Below are 19,641 nucleotides of genomic sequence, written 5' to 3'. Positions count from 1 at the left end.
CGTGGGCAATCCGGTTAGTGTAATTGTGTATCATTAGTCGTTTTACAGGGCTATGTTAGCTATGCTCATATACTTATAAAACTATATACATAACATTTCCAAGGTATTCTGTCACTTCAGGACCACAGCAGTATGTTGGCCTGCACTACCAGTAACTCAGGGAGTAGGCCAATTCTGATGGGAAAGGTAAATGCTAAGAAATAAACAGTAATCGTTGTAGCTTGTTATCTGAAATGAAATTATAAATATAAAGTATGCCCGGTGGTATTGTGCATTAGCAGCTTAAACATGGTGAAAACATCTCATCTACCATACATATTTGCGACATCGATACGGTTAAAGTGGGCACTCTGAGAGACCTTTCAGACAAAACTAGTGGTTATGCATTAGATACGTTGGTAACATCCACAATCCACAATAGAGTCTCTTGTGGAGTCAAAACAAAATATGCGATTCAATGGTGAGTCCATGTGCGCTTTGCAGGGCTTGTGAGCTACTCTTATGGGGTAGTGTCTATCTTCTCGGCGGAACAGGTTGTCAGTTCATGCGGGGCTCAGGTGCCTCCTTGCTGGACCCAGGTAACTGGTGTGGCCCCAAGGGGTAACCACTGGAGGGTCAGAATTAGGGGTGCTCCCCAAAAAAGAAACGAGAAAAAAGGGAAAAGAAAAAATAGATAAATAAAAAAAATTATGAATAATAATAGGAAAAATAGAAAAGGTTCGAACTGGGTTCAGTCATGTACCCCCAAACTAGCTTTAAGTCCCGAGTGGGCCTCCGCCCTGTCCCGGCAGACCTTCCAACTGTGGCCACCCCCGATGTTACCTGTCTCTGGGTTTCTTCCCTTCTCGGTGGCGCGTTTGTCTGCTGGCTGCGTCTGGCTTGTTGTAATGGCAGCGGGCGGTAACTGTGTTACTTGGAGCTTTTGCAAGAAATCCGCTGGGTCTTCCTCTGCAGACAGCGTTAGTATCGTGTCTCCGCGCGGAACCACCAGGGTACCAAGAGCACCCCACCTGTATTTGATTCCGTGGTCTCTGAGGAGTCTGGTGACCGGCATGAATTTGCGTCTCTCCAGTAGGACCGTAAAAGGTAAGTCCTCGAAAATCCGCACTTGACAGTTTTCCACCGCGACGGTGGGTGTATTCTTGGAGCTGTTCAGCATTGCTGCTTTCACCGCTGCGTCCCGTGTGACGGCAATAATGTCCCTGGGGGCGTCTGCTGGGGCTGTTGCGGCCTTCCTAATCCGGAATGCTGAGGCTATGGGTGTCAGTCCTCCTTCTCCCCTTACCGCCAGCATGGTGGCCACCTTGTTAGAGAACTCCAGCACCGACTCAGGTCCCACTGTCTCCGGCACCCCTCTTAAACGTAAATTTTTCCTCCGGTGTCTGACCTCCATGGCCGTGACTGTACGGGTGAGTCTTTGTAGCTGCTGGGAGAGGTCTGCCACTTTCGTTACGGTTTCTGTGAGGCTGCTGTCTCTCTCCGCCCCTCTGGTCTCCACCGCTCCCAGGCGGGACACGATGCCGCCAATTTCACCTCGCACTCCGTCCAGGTCTTTTTTCCAGATTCCGCGGAGCTCGAGCAGGAGTCTTTTAATGTCTCCCTTGGTAGAGGGTGATGTATCTGAGTCGGAGTCCTCCCTTCGGTATACTCCGCTGGAAGTTTGTGTTAGTACAGGTCCCTCTTCGTCCGGGGACATGTCCGACTCGCTGGAGCCTTGTGGTCTTCCAGACGCCATCTTAGGCTGCATAGTCTGTTGCGGCCTATCAAATGACCGTCTGATATCAGGCTGCCCGGCGGCCTCCGAGGCCTGTATTCTGCGATGTTTGCGCCCCATTTGACTTTTTGGGGGGTCCAGAGTCACCAGTCTCCTGGTTGTAGTGTCGCAAATGGGGTATGTTCAGTCTTTTTTTTTTTTTAGTAGCCACTTAGTCACAAACACTGGCCAAAATTGGCGTTCAAATTAGTTTTTTGCATTTGTCACACACAAACAAATATTAACGCTAACTTTGGCCAGTGTTTGTGACCAAGTGGCTAAAAAAGACTATACATACCCCATTAGCAATACCTTGGGTTGTCTACTATTGCAAATGGTATGCCATCATGGGGGTAATTCTCATTCCTGGCCTACCATATGGTCTCAAAGTCAACGTAACCAATCTGGCGAATTTCAATGTAAAAAAAAATGAAAAATGTATCATGCTATGTTTGACCCTATAACTTTCCAAAACACCATAGAACCTGTAAATAGGCGGTACTGTTTTACACGTGAGACATCACTGAGTACAGATATGTGTATTTTATTGCAGTAAACGCAAACAGTATTATGACATTCACAGTTAAAATGTTGTGCATAACAAAAAAAATAACATTTCTTAATTTCTCACTTTTTTTATATTTTATTCGTATTAAATTATGTTTCATAGCTAAATGTTTGATGTTAAATTAAAGCCCTATTTCTCCTGAATAAAATTATATATAATAAGTGTGGGTGCACTTAAAGGACCACTATAGTGCCCTGAGGGAGCCCCCACCCTCAGGGTACCCCTCTGGCTGGGCTGTGGAGAGAGGAAGGGGTTAAAATCTTACCTTTCTCCAGTGCCGGGCGGGGAGCTTTCCTCCTCCTCTCCTCCTTCCTAGCGACGTCATCGGCTGAATGCGCATGCGCGGCAGGAGCCGCGCGCGCATTCAGTCAGTTCATAGGAAAAGCATTTACAATGCTTTCCTATGGACGCTGGCGTCTTCTCACTGTGATTTTCACAGTGAGAAGCACGCAAGCGCCTCTAGCGGCTGTCAATGAGACAGGCCCTAGAGGCTGGATTAACCCTCAGTGTAAACATAGCCGTTTTCTGAAACTGCTATGTTTATAAAAAAAAGGGTTAACCCTAGCTGGACCACACCTCAGGTCGCAACAGCCGCCGAGATGGGACGCAGATCCCAAAAATCGCCCCCACACACACCATCAGGGGAGCAGAATATTGGAGATATGCTCCAGAGGCAGCCTCTACCAAAAATGGCGCCGTCTGGGAGCAACAGGGCCGTGGAAGCACAGGAGAATCCTCCACTGAGCGAGACCAACACACAGCCTGCCCAGCCACACGCAGGGCACACCACACAGGCTACAGAAGAGGGATCAGCCCCAGTCACCCAGAGGGATTTTCAAAACCTGGTGGGAGAAATCAAAACCCTGCTGGCGGCTAATGTGGCAGTTATAAAGGCAGACCTGCAGAGAGTCAATGACAGAGTGAGAACAGCAGAGGGAGACATTGCAGACCTCAAACAAGGTATGACCACAGTACAGGAAGCCATCCAACAACTACAAACCACACAACAATCACTCTTAATACACCAAGCCACGCTAGACGACAGATCAAGGAAAAAACATCTTAAAATAAGGGGCATCCCAGACACGGTAACCCCAGAGGAACTCCCACACTATGTGAGGCGATTGGTGGCTACCATCCTGCCAGCTGCACATGCCAAAAAAGTCTCCCTGGACGGGACCTACCGCCTGCCTAAGTCCAGCAAGGCCCCAGCAACGGCCGTACAGGACGCCATAGTGAGATGCTCACATTCCCACAACAAAATCTCCATCTGGTCAGCGGTGTGGGGTAAGACGCCTCTCGTCTTTGAAGGCGCTAGCCTCACCTTCTATCAGGACCTCACAAGGTCCACCCTGCAGTGGCGGAGATCTCTACAACCACTCACAAGCCAGCTAAGAGCAGCCGGTATTAAATATCGCTGGATGTCCCCAAGACTACTAGTGGTGGACCATAAAGGAACGATACACAAGCTTTCGTCGCTGGCAGACGCCCCGACTCTCCTCACGGCACTGGGCATACCATCCCAGACGTTAACCACCGACAGACGGACAAACTCACAGAGCTGGAATCCCTCCCAAGTTGCCCAGTTTGTTCCAGGTGCCAACCCGGCCACTCACCCAGGGACTTGAACCCCTAAGAGACTACACCTGCTCGCAATGTGTTATGCCAGAGCCTGTTATTAGTAGTTTGTAGATATTACATAGATATTACATAGGTGTTACAGCACTACACACACACGACAGCCCCCTCAAAGGGAACCTACCACCCCCTGACCCACAACACCTGGAAACAGGGCACTACATGGCAAGAGACTGTCTCCACACGGGCCAGCCCTCTCCCCCCCCCGCTACCCCCTTGGTAAGGGGTACTACCTATGGCGGGCCAGTTCACCCACCTTCATTAAATACACGACATACCATGATACAATAGCTCCAAACCGAACAGCCCGACCCGACACATCCACACCACCAATCCAGACAAATCAACGCACAATCTCAGACTACACACTCGCAACCACTCCTATAAACCATCCCAGTTACACCACAACATACACAATCAACCAATTAAAAAGTGCAAAACAATTATCGTAATGACTGATGACAAATGCTATATGTTGTTCAAATCCCGCTGCAGCTGTTGGGGCACAGCGGAGAAACATGTTGGATGTTACCTTTAATGTGCACGACAAAAATAAAGAATTTAAAAAACAAACAAAAAAAAAACCCTAGCTGGACCAGGCACCCAGACCACTTCATTAAGCTGAAGTAGTCTGGGCGCCTATAGTGGTCCTTTAATATAAAAGAGGTGAATTACGGTTGAACATATATATTGTCAAATTTGAAGTTTTTTGTTTGTTTTATTTTGATCAAAACGTGTACCTTTAGCTCAGTCCTTAAAGGGTTAATGTCACTATACAATATTGTGAATTTTCCTAACGTGTTGCTCTCCATCTCTTGTGGAACTACAATTCGTATTATGCTTAGCTAGCCTTAATACTTATTTGGAAGTTGGCATAGCTACTGGTTTTACAAATTGTCACAGCAAAATACCCATAGGACACAAAGATGTTTCTGGAAGGTTATCTTCTTATCTCTTCACCTCCAACATGGCGACAAAATTGCATTGGAAGCTTTAAACTCTACAATTATTCTTCAAGTGGGACATATGGAGCAGGAAGAGAGCAGTAATTGGATTATGGATTTAATAAGATGATGTGGAAATCGGGCTGCAAGGAAATCATTCTCTCAAGGTCACCCTGTTGTATCTGATTTTCTGATTTCAGCAACAAAGAGTTAAGCAAGCACAGCAATGCACATAAGGAAGGGTAAAAATGAAACCCTACCTAACTATCAGAAAAGTGTGTGTGTGTGTTTTGTATGGCGTTAAGTCTATCCTAGTGTGTTGGAAATTATGCCCTGTAGATTTGTAATATGGCCAGTATTGAATAAGGGTTAATCTAACTGCAATTGAGGGTGCAGGAAGATGCTATCAATGTTTCTAGACGTGCAATTCGTTTCGGTCCGAATATGAATTCGGATACTTCCGAATGGCCGAAGTGCCAAAGCACAGTATTGCCTAAGTACTAATATACTTACCCAGTGAAAGAAGAAGATGTTACATTGTATACAATTTTAAATAAAAAGTATTCAAACATAGCCAGGATTCAGCTGTAAGCATTTGCAACACTTACAACAATCAAGTAACATACATGCATATAAAATGTAAGTTACTTAGGCAGTCAATGTAATGATAGGACTGAATAAGTAGCTAACTCCATAATTCCCACGATATTAGGGAGCTATCTACTAAAAGGCTGAAATACCTAAATTGGGGTGGGGGCCGCTCAGGGGTGGGGGCCGGGGGGGAGGACAATAGGTCCCCCCCCTTATTGGTATTTAGGGCCCCCACCCACCGCTCAGGGGGGAGGACCTTAGGTCCCCCCCCCTATTAGTATTTAGGGCCCCCACCCACTGCTCAGGGGGGAGGACATTAGGTCCCCCCCTTATTCCAATTTAGGGCCCCCATCCGCCACTCAGGGGTGGGGGCCAGGGGGAAGGACATTAGGTCCCCTCCCCTTATTAGTATTTAGGGCCCCCACCCAGCGCTCCGGGGGGGGGGAACGACAATAGGTCCCCCCATATCATTTTACTTTAGGGCCCCGACCCGCCGCTCATGGGTGGGGGCCAGGGGGGCAATAGGTCCCCCCTTTAGCTCGGGAGGGGGGACCATATTTGAATTTTTAATTTATTTTTTTAACAGTGAGCAGCCACAGGCTGCTCACGGTTTACTAGACATGCCCGTACTCGCGGTATAGCGAGTAGGGGCAAAGTTTACTAATACTAAGTAATTTTTACTTAGTTTTAGTAAATTTGGCTGAAAGACCAATATAGGTACCGTGGGAATTAGGGAGTTATCTACTAAGCGGCTGCAAGAGAAGTCCCAAAATTCCGAAATATCGAAGTTCCGAAGTGTTGAAGTGCCGAATTGCCGAAGTCCCGAATTTCAGAATGCCAAACCAAACCGAAAATTTTCCCCATGCACATGCCTAAATGTTTCCATGGTAAAATATAAATCACTTTACCAATATTGAAGTAAAATTTGTGTTGAGTTGCCCAGTCCACCAGCTACATTAGTCCGTAACATGCCTATAGATCCTGCCCATAAGCAGCTATTGTAGTTCAGTATAGCACAGCCTATCTGGCTTGTATATAGATATAACAGCTAGTTAATTTTGCCTTTGCGTTTTCTCTATTTTATGTTATACTGTACCTACAATGATGCAGCTGTACTAATATAATCCAGTGTTTCACACCCCTTGTTAATGATGAGTTGTCTAGGGATGACTGATCTTGTAGGTTAGCATCTGAATTAAATCTACGCAGATACACTTAGCATGTTTTTCTGAATCTTACATGTCCTTGAATATCCTACCTATTTGCATTATTTTGACATGTTTGACAAGCCTGATTTTTAGAGTAGAATTTTAAGAGTTCATCTTTTATTATTTTATCATCTCATTTTCCTGTCACCGCATTTCTTGGTTTACCCTACATATCCCAGGTAGGGATAATACCACCAAGGCTATCCATACCAGAGCAGGCCATTGCTCTGTGTATGGTAAGTAGGATACCACTTATTTTATCACCTATCTTGTGTATAGATATACTACACCATAAGACCTATTTCTTAAACATTTTCCCATATATACTGGACGACAAGTACAACAGAGCTACATATATCCATAGACGGGGATTGTACCGTCCAGGCGAATAACTACAGAGTTCTTAGTAGCTCAATAAAGTTTGAGTTGGCCCTCTAAACACTTTATACAAACATTTTAACTATTGCTACATATTGCACGGTTTGTTGTGAGGTTATTAAAAGCTACCAAATACCAGTGTACACCGGTTCAATAGAAGTATATGTAAATATATGTATTTATATGAACAGAAGATTGTGGTACACTTTCACACCCTTATGGGCGCGTTTTGTCACTCTGTTTGCCATTATCTGTATTGCTTGTGAGGTTTTTGGAATCCTCACGGATTTACTGCTGCCCTCCTTTGTATTTTTGCAGTCAGCGCTTATTTTCAGTTTTTCTATAAAATACTATATATAGTAGGAAGAGAGGGAAACTCTTGAAAGCTTGTATTTGTAATATTTTGTTAGTCCAATAAAAAAGTTATCATTGCATACTGGTATTTTGGCATAGTGTCTACTGGACTAATACAGCTAATCCAATCTACACTCACTCACTCTATCTATCTATCTATCTATCTATCTATCTAAAAACACACACATATACATTTAGCACATAACAGGTTAGAAATATAGCCAACCATGATTACAGGTGCATTCTGCATTGAGGTATGTTGCATTAGATCTCTGAAAGGATTTTAGATTGAATTAAGATTTGACTGTGATGCCATGTACTCCTCTCACTTGTGCCCCCTGGCTCAAATAAAGGGTTAAAAACCTTTTTACACTTTTCTAAATCCAGTCCCAATGTCACTTGATGTCGCAATGATTCAGAAACCTAAGGTGCATGCGTGGCGAGTGCTGCGCACACATTAGGCCTTCCTCATAGGAACGTTTTTCTCGATAGGAAAGCTTGTAAATGGGGTTTTTCACGATGCTGGATGTTCTAATTCTAAGCGTCAGGGGGGTCCATCATCGTTTCACGGAGTCAAACTCTGTGAAATTGCAGGAAGAGCCTCTAGTGCCTGTCTGGTATACAGCTACTAGAGGCAGTCTTTACCCTGCAATGTAATATTGTGTTTTGTATAAATGTAGTGTTTTAAAAAAAAATATATATATATATATATATATATAATACCGTATATACTCGAGTATAAGCCGAGTTTTTTAGCACATTTTTTGTGCTAAAAAACCCCAACCCGGCTTATACTCGAGTCAATAGTCTGTATTATGGCAATTTACATTGCCATAATACAGACTGGGGGAGAGGGGGGCTGGCAGAGCTGTAACTTACCTGTCCTGCAGCTCCTGTCAGCTCTCTCCTCCTCCGCGCCGTCCGTTCAGCACCAAGGTCAGCTCCCAGTGTAAGTCTCGCGAGAGCCGCTGCTCTCGCGAGACTTACACTGGGAGCTGACAGAGGGAGCTGCACGGACGGCGCGGAGGAGGAGAGAGCTGACAGGAGCTGCAGGACAGGTAAGTTACAGCTCTGCCAGCCCCCCTCTCCCCCCACTGAACTGCCAATGCTGGACCACCAGGGAAGGAGAGCCCCCCTCCCTGCCATGTATCAAGCAGGGAAGGGGGACGAAAAAAATAATAATTAGTAATAATAAAAAATAATAATAATAATTAAATAATAAATAATAATTAAATTAAATAAATAAAAATAATAATAAATAATAATAAAAAAAATTAAAATAATAAAAAAAATTAAAAAAAATTGCCCACCCCCCACCAAGGCTCTGCAACACACACACACACATACACACACGCTGCACTCATACACTCACGCTGCACTCATACACTCACGCTGCACTCATACACTCACGCTGCACTCATACACTCACGCTGCACTCATACACTCACGCTGCACTCATACACTCACGCTGCACTCATACACTCACGCTGCACTCATACACTCACGCTGCACTCATACACTCACGCTGCACTCATACACTCACGCTGCACTCATACACTCACGCTGCACTCATACACTCACGCTGCACTCATACACTCACGCTGCACTCATACACTCACGCTGCACTCATACACTCACGCTGCACTCATACACTCACGCTGCACTCATACACTCACGCTGCACTCATACACACACGCTGCACTCATACACACACGCTGCACTGATACACACACGCTGCACTGATACACACACGCTGCACTGATACACACACGCTGCACTGATACACACACGCTGCACTGATACACACACGCTGCACTGATACACACACGCTGCACTGATACACACACGCTGCACTCATACACACACGCTGCACTCATACACACACGCTGCACTCATACACACACGCTGCACTCATACACACGCATTCATTATACACACACTGTAAATAAATATTAAATTAATATATTTTTTTTAGGATCTAATTTTATTTAGAAATTTACCAGTAGCTGCTGCATTTCTCACCCTAGTCTTATACTCGAGTCAATAAGTTTTCCCAGTTTTTTGGGGTAAAATTAGGGGCCTTGGCTTATATTCGGGTCGGCTTATACTCGAGTATATACGGTATGTTATATATGGGTGCACTTAATGGGTGAAATTGGGGTAGAATGAACTCATGGCAAAAGCGCCACACATCCGTTGCATCTCAAAATAGCCTTGGTCTTGAAGAGTTGAATAAATAACACCAAAAACCATTTCTTAATACAAAGGTAAAATCTCATTGCACGTGGGTTGCATGGTATCTGCTGAAGTGTTTGCAGCTGTAAGAAAAATTCTAGACTATAAATAAAGTTGCTTTCATTTTACACCATCTTTGTGAATACTTGCTGGTTTTTATCATGCATTGAAGAAGAAAACAAAATACAGAACTACCTGTCAGTTTAGATTTCCCCACTCCTCGTTATGGGCTGCTTCATAGAACTTTATTCAAACTGTACAGGGCTGTGTCACATTGAATCCCGTTTTCACAAGTTTGTTCAGCTCGGAAGTTGTGGAAAATGAAAGCGTGTTGCTTTATTTGCTTTTATTTTTCATGCAAAATAAAAAATGGCATTGGTTGATGCATTTAGATTTTCTGCATGTTTAGGACTATTGGGTAGCACGGCTTAACCCAAAAATCAGTATCCAGCACCCGATCGCTCTGCCCCTTATTATTCCGCTGCTCAGATTCTTGAAAGAAAATCCCCAGCCAGGGGTGCCGTTGACTGGCTGAGAGTGTCAGCTGACTCTCTAAGCAAGTCAGTAGCCCCCATTTACAAAATGGCGTGAGAAACGTATATATTTTTCTTAAACTCTCAGCCAATCATCCCCCCTCCCCCTCTGGTTGAGGCTTTGTCTTTCAAGGTTCTGAGCAATGTAACTGGCAGCAGAGCAATTGGGAACTAGATACTGGACTTTGGGGTTAAACTGTTCATGAATGGTTTAACCTCTAAAGGTAAGTCGGCACCAGGGACCTCCTGGCACCATAATCACTCCAATGAAGTGGTTATCTTCCCTGAGGTGTTCCTTCAATGTCCCTTTTAGCTGACAAACACTACAGTCATTTGTAAAGAGTTATGGTTTATAAGAATTTAGGACAGGTAGTTGGAATATATCTCCTACTGGGATATTGTTCCACATTGGCTGTTTTTGCTATAAACTGGAAATTTGAGGATTCTATTGTAAATCACGGTTTTGTGACTAAACTCTGTGTGGACTTGGTTAATAAATAGCTCATTAAAGTAGTTTGGCCAAGGAAATCTGCTATCATGCTTTCTCTTTTAATGGACTATTTTTTTCTTTTTAATGCTTCCCAAGGAACCAAGTTCTGAGCATCTTGTACAGGTAATTATTTAACATTTCTATGAAACGCAGGCCTGCAGGGATGCAATAAAGATCCATTTATAGATGTATTTATTACTGTTTCCAATGAAAAGTTATTAACCAATTCTTAGTTGTACAGCAACATATTTGGTTTAAAGGCACATCCTTCTGTGATTTTTGGTTATTTAAAAGAAAACTGCAAGCACCATAACTTCTCTAGCTTGCTCGTGGCGGTTTGACTTCTGACCTAACGTACGCTCCTGGTTAGGAACTTACTCTCTAGCTTTAGTAGTCCCCTGTAGACTTCAGGTAAAAAGTCAAACCATTGAAAAGCATCATACACTGCAGGAAGCTGTAGTGCTAGGATGTTCATTTAAGGGTTTAGATTTATGTATTTTTTCCAAATATCCCAAATGTTTCAAGAACTTGAACCATTTACTCTGCTGTAAGTGAAATCACCTTTCTTCCAGTCTCAATGGGTGACCTTTTGTCTGTTGTATATTCCTATTAATGAACAGGTTAGCACAGGGATAGGCAACCTTCGGCACGCCAGATGTTGTGGACTACATCCCCCATAATGCTCTTACACACATAATGCAAGCAAAGCATCATGGGAGGTGTAGTCCAAAACATCTGTAGTGCCAAAGGTTGCCAATGCTTGGGTTAGCACATACCGGTTTGTACTGACTCTTTGTATATTTATATAGTTCTATACCATATTCCCTCTGATGCGCCTTTTTTCTAAATAAAACAAATGCATTTTTTTTTTTGCTTTTCTTCATAACTAATGATTAACCTTTTTACATTAAGCATTTTGTTAATTTCAGATGATACCATATTATGGTAATTAATAATATTGAACTATTTTCAAACATTCAAGTTAGGGAGCACTTGGGAAATAGTAATGACAAGATCCAGACAAGCATCTATTTTAGTTACGGCTTCTACTAATTAAGACTTGAAAGTGTTGTTTTATCAGGTTCAAAAACATGTTTTCCTTAAGGGAACACTATAGGGTCAGGAACACAAACCTGTATTCCTGACTCTATAGAGTTAAAAACGCCATCTAGGGGTCAGGGCCTGACCACTATGCTGAACGGTCGCACTAAAGAGCAGCTCCAGCAATCTTTTGAATTTTAAGCCTATTAAAGCTGATCTTGCACCCACCTGTCGACTAGAAGCTGGGGCCCCGTACACAAGGAAGTACTGCCTCTGGGAAGAAGCTTGCACAAAGTGTTTTAGTCCCTTGGAGTGCCACGCTTCATCTACCCAGATAAGGCTTATTCGAGCGGTAAGTGAAGTGGACGGCCGCTATCCTGCCCGACTGTACCAAGCTAGACTCCCAACGCTATGTGAACCTGGCCTTGTTTTCCCCCCATCTGGACCGGTGGGTGATCCCGGTCCAAACCCTGTGGCCTCCACCACTGCAGCCCCATGGTACCATCATCATGTGGCATCGACCAGAGCTGTGGCAGATGCGGCTTAAGTGTACCTTAGATTCCCTCAGGTCTAAGCTTGTGGCTCGTCTGCAACCTGTGGCCCCTTTTGTCCCGGCCACTCACATTTTCACACTGGAGACAGAGTAGAGGGTTACAAACCAACCACGCTCTGCTAGAGGATGGCGGGAATGCTTGCATCAGGTCAGCGGCGATCAAGTGCGACCTTCCATCGGGTCTGCTCTCACTCAGCCCAGATTATGAACCACTAGAGGGGTGAATAAAGCCACAAATTTACAAGATACCACTTCGCCGCAGCATGACATCTCTGCTTCCAAATGGGATACTCTGCCTGCAGACCTCTTCATTACGGCAGAGCTATGTTCTACCCCAGAGGGACAGAGGCTGAAAGAAAATTGAGTTTTGCTACCATACACACCTCTGCCCAGATACCCATATTTTGCCTGATGATAATTAAGTTTATGTTCTTATTTTAAGCCAAGCATGTTAAACGCGCGGGCCGCATGCGGCCCACAAGAACCATCTTTCCAGCCCAACTCTCATCTTCACCTCTGGGGATGATCCCTGCAGATGTTTGTCTCTCATCTTTTTGGTCTATAGTGGAGATTCTCATAATAATTGCCATTTATTTTAGATTCACATACAATTGTGGATTTTTAAGATGAGTTATTAAAAGTTGTGTTTTATATATTTGAGGTCTTTCTAGTTCTTTCTTTCTTTGGTATGTAATGCCCACATCAGGTGAGGATTTTCCCACACCACCAACTCTACAAAAACACCAGGGGAGTGGTGAACCTGGTCTGGAGGATGAGGGGCTCGAATATGCCTTCTATGATCATAACATTGGATGCGGAGGAAGCGTTTGATAGGGTAGAGTGGCCATACCTGTTTTGCTTTTTAGAGCACTGGGGTTTTCCATTCTTGTTCTGTAGAGCCATTGAGGTGCAATACACCGACTAACACTTCTGGGTGCTGGGTTCTCTCCATTTTCACTGTCAAACGGCATTAGTCAGGCATGTCCCCTGTCTCCCTTATTATTTGCCCTGTCATTGGAACCTCTGCTTCAGTTGATTAGAGATAATGACATCAGAAAGGGGATGAAGCTAGAAACCAACTTGCTTAAAGTAGCCATGTATGCAGACAATATTTTTTTAGTAATCCTAAACCCAATCTCCAATGCCAATGTCTCCTCTATTTGACCTACTTAATTCCTTTAGCAGACTGTTCGTTACAAGATCAACTTTGACAGATCCAGTGCTCTACCTATACAAGTATCTGTAGAGGATACTACAGAGATTGAGAATGTTTTTAAGGTCCAAATAAAACACTCTATTAAATGCCTAGAAATCCAGATCACGGACATGACTGAGACCATGTGCCACCAGAGGATAGGTGGTGGGTAGATCTGGAATCCAATATTATGGGTCCGGACCTAACCATGTTTAACAAGTGGTTGGAAAAGCCCCAGAGGGCATTACTACCAATTACTTGTCCAGTCATTCTGACATCCCTTACTATATGGGTCCCAGTCTGGAGGAAATTCCACTTAACCACCAGCCCATCTCCCCTAACCCCGGTCCTTCGGAAATGGGACTTCCCTCCCCTCTGCTCCCTGGCATGCACCCAATAGCTTTTAAAAGCTTGGAGGATACTGGTTAAGCAATGCGTACATTTATGGACAGAATCCTCTTTTCTCTTCAACAGTAGGGATCACTTTCGATATATCCAAATAAGGGAATTGGTGAAAAAAATTTTTTTTTCGAAAAGCTGCAAAAACTCAATTAACTCTTTAGGAAACCATCTGTTTACAAGGCTCTTACCAGTAGGGCCATATTTGATCCAGCTCCACGACCTGGGGTCCTTTGTATTACACACCCCAATGGGAACAGGATTTAGAGAAAGTATTGGAAGGCCACTCCTGGGAGTACATGTGGGAGGCGGCATATGAGCTGTCAGTTTGTGTAAGCAAATGCACAAAATCCTATTATGTTGCCAAAAGACTCATGTGCGATTATATCCTATAGGTCGAGTCAATTTTAAAGCTTGCTGGTGGATGTGTGACCAGAAGAGAGTAATAAGGGGATTTACATGGTGGACATGCCCAGTAGTGGTCCCTTATTGGAGAGAGATAGGAGAGTTATTGTGAGCAATCTTTCAGAGATCATTTGATATGGATCCATGGTTGCTCCACTGTCTTGCACCCTAGAAGGTTTCCCGAAAAGAGCACAGAAGTTTCACAACAAAATAACTATTGCAGCAAGGAGAGTGTTTGCTGCTATTTGTTTGGGAACATCGGTTCCGTCGATTTAGTGATGTAAAGGCCAAAATCCAGAAACCAAACTAATAGACTGCTTAATGCATTGGTCCATAACACCATCCCCTACACTGAAAACTCAATGTTCGCCTTAATAAAAGGTGTCGGAATGCACAGTGCGTCACAGTTTGCTGCGTAGCCACAGACCTGTAGAGTGCCCATGATGACCCTTGTCCACCTCCGAAATCGCCTTCAATGTCTGTGTCCCTTCACCCCTAATCCTAGTTTAGAGCCTCCTCCAACCTTCTAGCCATTATCGCCCGACACAAAAGACTGTCTTCTATTCAGGTGAAATCCACCACATCGATAAAGATTGTACCCAAGCGCAAACTTGTTCAAGTGCTCTACAAATCCAAAAACCTCCTTCATTCACCAAGACTTCAGCCATGCATTGAGCTCCCTAATCTCCCGCTGCCTTGCCACTGTATCTTGTGGCACAGGTGATATCTCAGGAAATACCACCTTGGAGGTCATCTTAAGTTTGCTAAGCTTCCCCTAGCATGAAGTAATCTGGATGCCCATAGTGTCGCTTTGAATATCTACTTTACTATAAATATATCATCTTTATACAGTGATATACAGTTAACATATTTCATATACTCCATCTAATCTTGTATATTGTTAGTTATAGATATGATTGTCAACTTGATTAGGCTGTTCTGAAGAACATTGTCCAAAGAAATGTTTCCACAGCTGCAAATCTTTTCTTCCTCTGTTTAAATATGGCTTCCAAATCTGTCCGGTTTGTTTTTAATTAATTAAAATCTGCTAAGATTTACCAAGAAACCGATTGAAATAGTTCACTCCTATTCTTGTTTAGTGATAATTAGTTTACAAAATCTGACATTCCTGCAGTAAAAATAGCCATGAACTCCTTGGAGCAATGTACCGGGAGCAAGTCATTATTTTGTTTGAATAGTTTAATTAGTGCCTTGCATCGTTAACTCCCTTATGTTTTCAGTACCAGTAAGAAATTTGTTCACTCCATTCTTTATATTATATATTATATATATATATATATATATATATATTATTAATAAACACAGAATATGTAGGTATTTTGTTGTTTGTTTTCCTTTTAATTATGAAAGTTATTTACATGGGGGGCATAGTCTGATGCTAGGTTGTCATTCTGTAATCCAATGTATTAAAAATCTCTTTAAAAGAAAACAACAACATAATTCTGTATACTTCAGTGAATATTATCCCTACATACCTTGTATAGTGACAGAGACCTGTCCCTGGTGCATATGTTGTTACTTGAAGGAAGAAAATAAATATCCAGGCACACCTGAGGATTCTTTTAAAAGGCAATCTTTTATTTGGAACAAGAAAGTGGAGATAATGTTACGGCTCCTCTGATAGGGTAGAAGAGTCAAAGAATTAGGCAGGAGAGGGTGTGGGATTTTTGCTAGTGTAACCAGGCATAATAGTAGTCTAGTCATATGTTCTTACCTGGCAAACCAGTTCAGTGTTTCCTCTTCCCTTCATTCTACTTTCCCTTCTCCATGGATCAGCACAGCAGTTAAAGGACCACTATAGGCACCCAGACCACTTTAGCTCAATGAAGTGGTCTGGGTGCCAGGTCCATCTAGGGTTAATCCTGCAGCTGTAAACATAGCAGTTTCAGAGAAACTGCTATGTTTACTTTAGGGAAAATCCAGCCTCTAGCGGCTGTCTCATTGACAGCCGGTAGAGGTGCTTCCGCGCTTCTCACTGTGAAAATCACAGTGAGAAGACGCTGCTGTCCATAGGAAAGCATTGAGTAATGCTTTCCTATGGACTGATTGAATGAGTGTGTGTCTCTTGCCGCGCATGCGCATTCAGCGGATGAAGTCGGAAGAGGGAGGAGAGTCTCCAGCGCCAAGGGAGCCCGGCGCTGGAGAAAGGTAAGCAATTAATCTCTTCCTCCCCCTAGAGCCCGGCAGGAGTGGGATCCTGAGGGTGGGGGGGACCAAAAGACGCTATAGTGCCAGGAAAACAAGTTTGTTTTCCTGGCACTATAGTGATCCTTTAATAATTCAGATGTACTGAACACGCATAGTCTTAGTTTAAAGTAAAGTGAATTGTGAATACCAGTCCATGCCTTTTTCAGAGACCCAACTGATGAAAAACATTATTTTGTAATGTTTAATTGGAGTTCTTGTAGAATATATTGGCTCAAAAAGAAAATGGTGCAGATAGTGTAATTCTGTATATGCAGTGTTGATGTAAAAATGTCAAGTATCACACTCACTTGTATTACAGCTAATTGCATAAATCTTGTGGTGATGGCATTGGTTCCCCACCCGGAAAACACTGGTTGCAATACAGTTTGTTCCAGCACAGGTTGTGACCATTGGTAAGAAATAATAAGAAAATACAGTCCGTTCATCTTTAATCAAGCAGACTTTGCTCAGAGTGTAGGTAGCTCGAAGTGATTTTACTCTTTACCCAACAGAGCTTTAAAACTTATATGCAGAAGCAAAGTTCATAAAAACTATGTTCTATCAGCAGGTTTAAAAAATTGCAAATATTTGTTAGGCTCAAAACTTTTAAAAGGTATTTGTACATGGTAATTATAAAACTAGCTAAGCGCAACGTGTTTGCCCCTTACAAATTTTTTCAGTAGCATAAAATTATAACATTGACCAAGTGACCCAAACACACAGATTTAGCAATTTTGATTAGTCTCTAGGCAGTGGTTTTACTCCCTGCCAGAAAGCAATTCCAAAAAGCTGTGCAGCTCCTTTGGATGGACCTCTCCATTTATTAGTTTTTGCTGCCCTTGTCGTCTTCCACAGGCAGCATGGAGTTTGAAGACCCGTGCACTGACCGAAATGGTTTATGTGGATGAGATCGAAGTTGACCAGGAGGGTATTGCAGAGATAATGTTGGATGAAAATTCCATTGCTCAAGTGGCACGTAAGTACTCTTCAACTTCGAAGCATATGCTTGATTTTATACCAGGTTTAGATGAGCATGTCACATTCCTTTAGTGCCAATAATTGCTGGGTTTATTTTTATGTCTTGTCACTTCTGTCACAGGTGTGTTAATATTTTAGTACATGTAGGTGAAGGCACAATTTCTCACCTGCGCATGGTATCTAATATGATGTAAAACAGAGGCTTTGGCCCAAAGAAAACTTAGATGGCCCCTGGGTGCCTCGGCCAATCGCTGCTTCATAGCTGTCGCAGAGTACTAAAAGCACCGCACCGGACACCATAAGCAGTGTAGCCCCTTAGCTGCCGCAGCTTGGCTGGGGTCTCGCCGTCCCCTCTCACCCTGGACCAAACTCCTGGATCCAGCTCCCAGTGAGAATCCTTAGAGCAGATACAGCTCACACACACACACACACACACATGAGATGAGACTCTATGTTGAGGGTAGGCAGGAACTCCTTTATTGGCTGCCACAACTGGCCTTTTATGCAGGTTCCTGGACCTGAGTGGACCTGAGTGTAGACTGCAGTAAAAACATACACACTATTACATTGGCTCTCAGGTCCAGCACACTCCCACATAAAACAGGGTAATCCCTCCCCTGTGCCTGAGAGATAATTACTTCAGTACACAAACATATAATTACATTATCTCTCAGTACAAGAAACATGCAATACAACAACACCCCAAAAGTACCCTTAAAACACATGGAAACCCCACAAAAGTCATATCCCCTAATAGCCCCGACCTGGGGGACTAATATATCCAAAAGTCACCCAGATCGGTTCAGGGGTTCGGGATTTCCATGGAAGTCATAATTTTGACCGACCGTGCACATGGTCCTGTGCCCAAAACTGTTCCAGGTCTCTCTTTATGATGTACATAAATCACATACGTTTTTAAAGGGCCCATAGTCTTTTGGCAGGAGGCTAGCAAGCAGGCCCCTCCAAGAACATGTGGCAGAGGCATTTCTGCCACAGCCACTACACTAATAGTGAGGTAGGGATACTCCACCTCTCTGTTATGTCCCCTTCTCTCTAACCACGTAGAGATTAGGGGACAATGAACGTATAGCCAGACATAAACCCATGCTGCACAGCCAGGTATTCAATGTGATCCTACCACACTACCTAACTAATAAAGGGGTATGCAACAAAGTTTTGTTCACTCTGGGGGCGTAACTGACTGAGCAGCAACAAGGACTAAAACGTGTCCCTAGCGAGCTCTGATCTGACCGCAGTATTCTTACCGTTTAAAAGACGCAAAAGGTCCGCAGACACTCCATCCTCAGTGACCCCCACGAGCTGACAACATGGGGAGAAAAAACAGGAGACTCCCATACCCAGAGACCTCGAAACTGCCTTATATCAGGCTTTCTTTTAAACGGCCCGCTCTAGCTAGCGCAGCCAAGATGGCGCCGGCCAGTGTAACTAAGATGGCGCCGGCAGCGCAAGCGGCGGTGGAGGCATCACCGGAATCTCATGATGAGAGTGATGAACCTACCTCACCCTCTGCAGCAGAAGAGGAGCAGGAGTCAGATTCAGAAGATGACTCTTCCCTGGCAACTAAAGGGGACATCAAGAGTCTAAAAGACTTGAAGGTACGGAAGGCTGACCTCCAGGGAGCACGAACTGAAATGGGGGTTCTCAGACAGAGACTTGACAAAGTGGAGGCTAAAGAGAAGGACAGAGGGGCTAATCTGCAAAACACCCAGAATCAGTTGGTCAGTCTAACCCATCAAGTTATAACACTCACCAGATTGGTCACAACTCTGGAAACCAGACACAGGCGACGCAACATACGCCTGAGATGTATTCCAGAACAGATCAGAGGGGACAACCTGCTACATTACATCCAGAGTCTACTGACATCCATGGCAATTAAAGGAGGCACAGACCACGCAATGCTAACATCTGCTTTCAGGGTCCGCAAGGCAGCGGCTGCCCCGCAAGGAGCACCCAGAGACACGATGGCAGTAACAACGTCGCAACTCGCAGCACCGTAATAAGCGGTTCCAGGGTGCTTGGTAACATATGCTTTGAAGGCCACACCTTGGCAATCTATGCAGATTTCCCATTCACAGTACTACTGGAACGCAGGCAACTAGCCCCGATAGCCACACAACTGCGGAATGACGCTGGGCAGCAGACGGTT

The 19,641-nt window shown here is 44.0% G+C and overlaps 1 protein-coding gene across 2 annotated transcripts in view; it reads left to right on the top strand.

Moving 5' to 3' along the window:
- The window catches only part of TTC8 (tetratricopeptide repeat domain 8), an 86,433-nt gene that overhangs the window by 5,818 nt on the left and 60,974 nt on the right, over positions 1-19,641 (top strand). Inside the window, exons 2-3 of one of the 2 annotated variants that reach the window (XM_063440386.1) lie at positions 10,789-10,815; positions 17,349-17,469. In XM_063440386.1, the coding sequence (XP_063296456.1) occupies positions 10,789-10,815; positions 17,349-17,469 (148 nt within the window). The remainder of the gene's footprint in view (positions 1-10,788; positions 10,816-17,348; positions 17,470-19,641) is intronic. The other variant, XM_063440387.1, reaches the window with a different exon arrangement.

The sequence above is a fragment of the Pelobates fuscus genome, chromosome 13 (assembly GCF_036172605.1).
Source record: "Pelobates fuscus isolate aPelFus1 chromosome 13, aPelFus1.pri, whole genome shotgun sequence".
NCBI lineage: Eukaryota > Metazoa > Chordata > Amphibia > Anura > Pelobatidae > Pelobates > Pelobates fuscus.
Note: the sequence above shows the minus strand (reverse complement) of the source record. Positions and strands in the feature narration are given on the sequence as shown.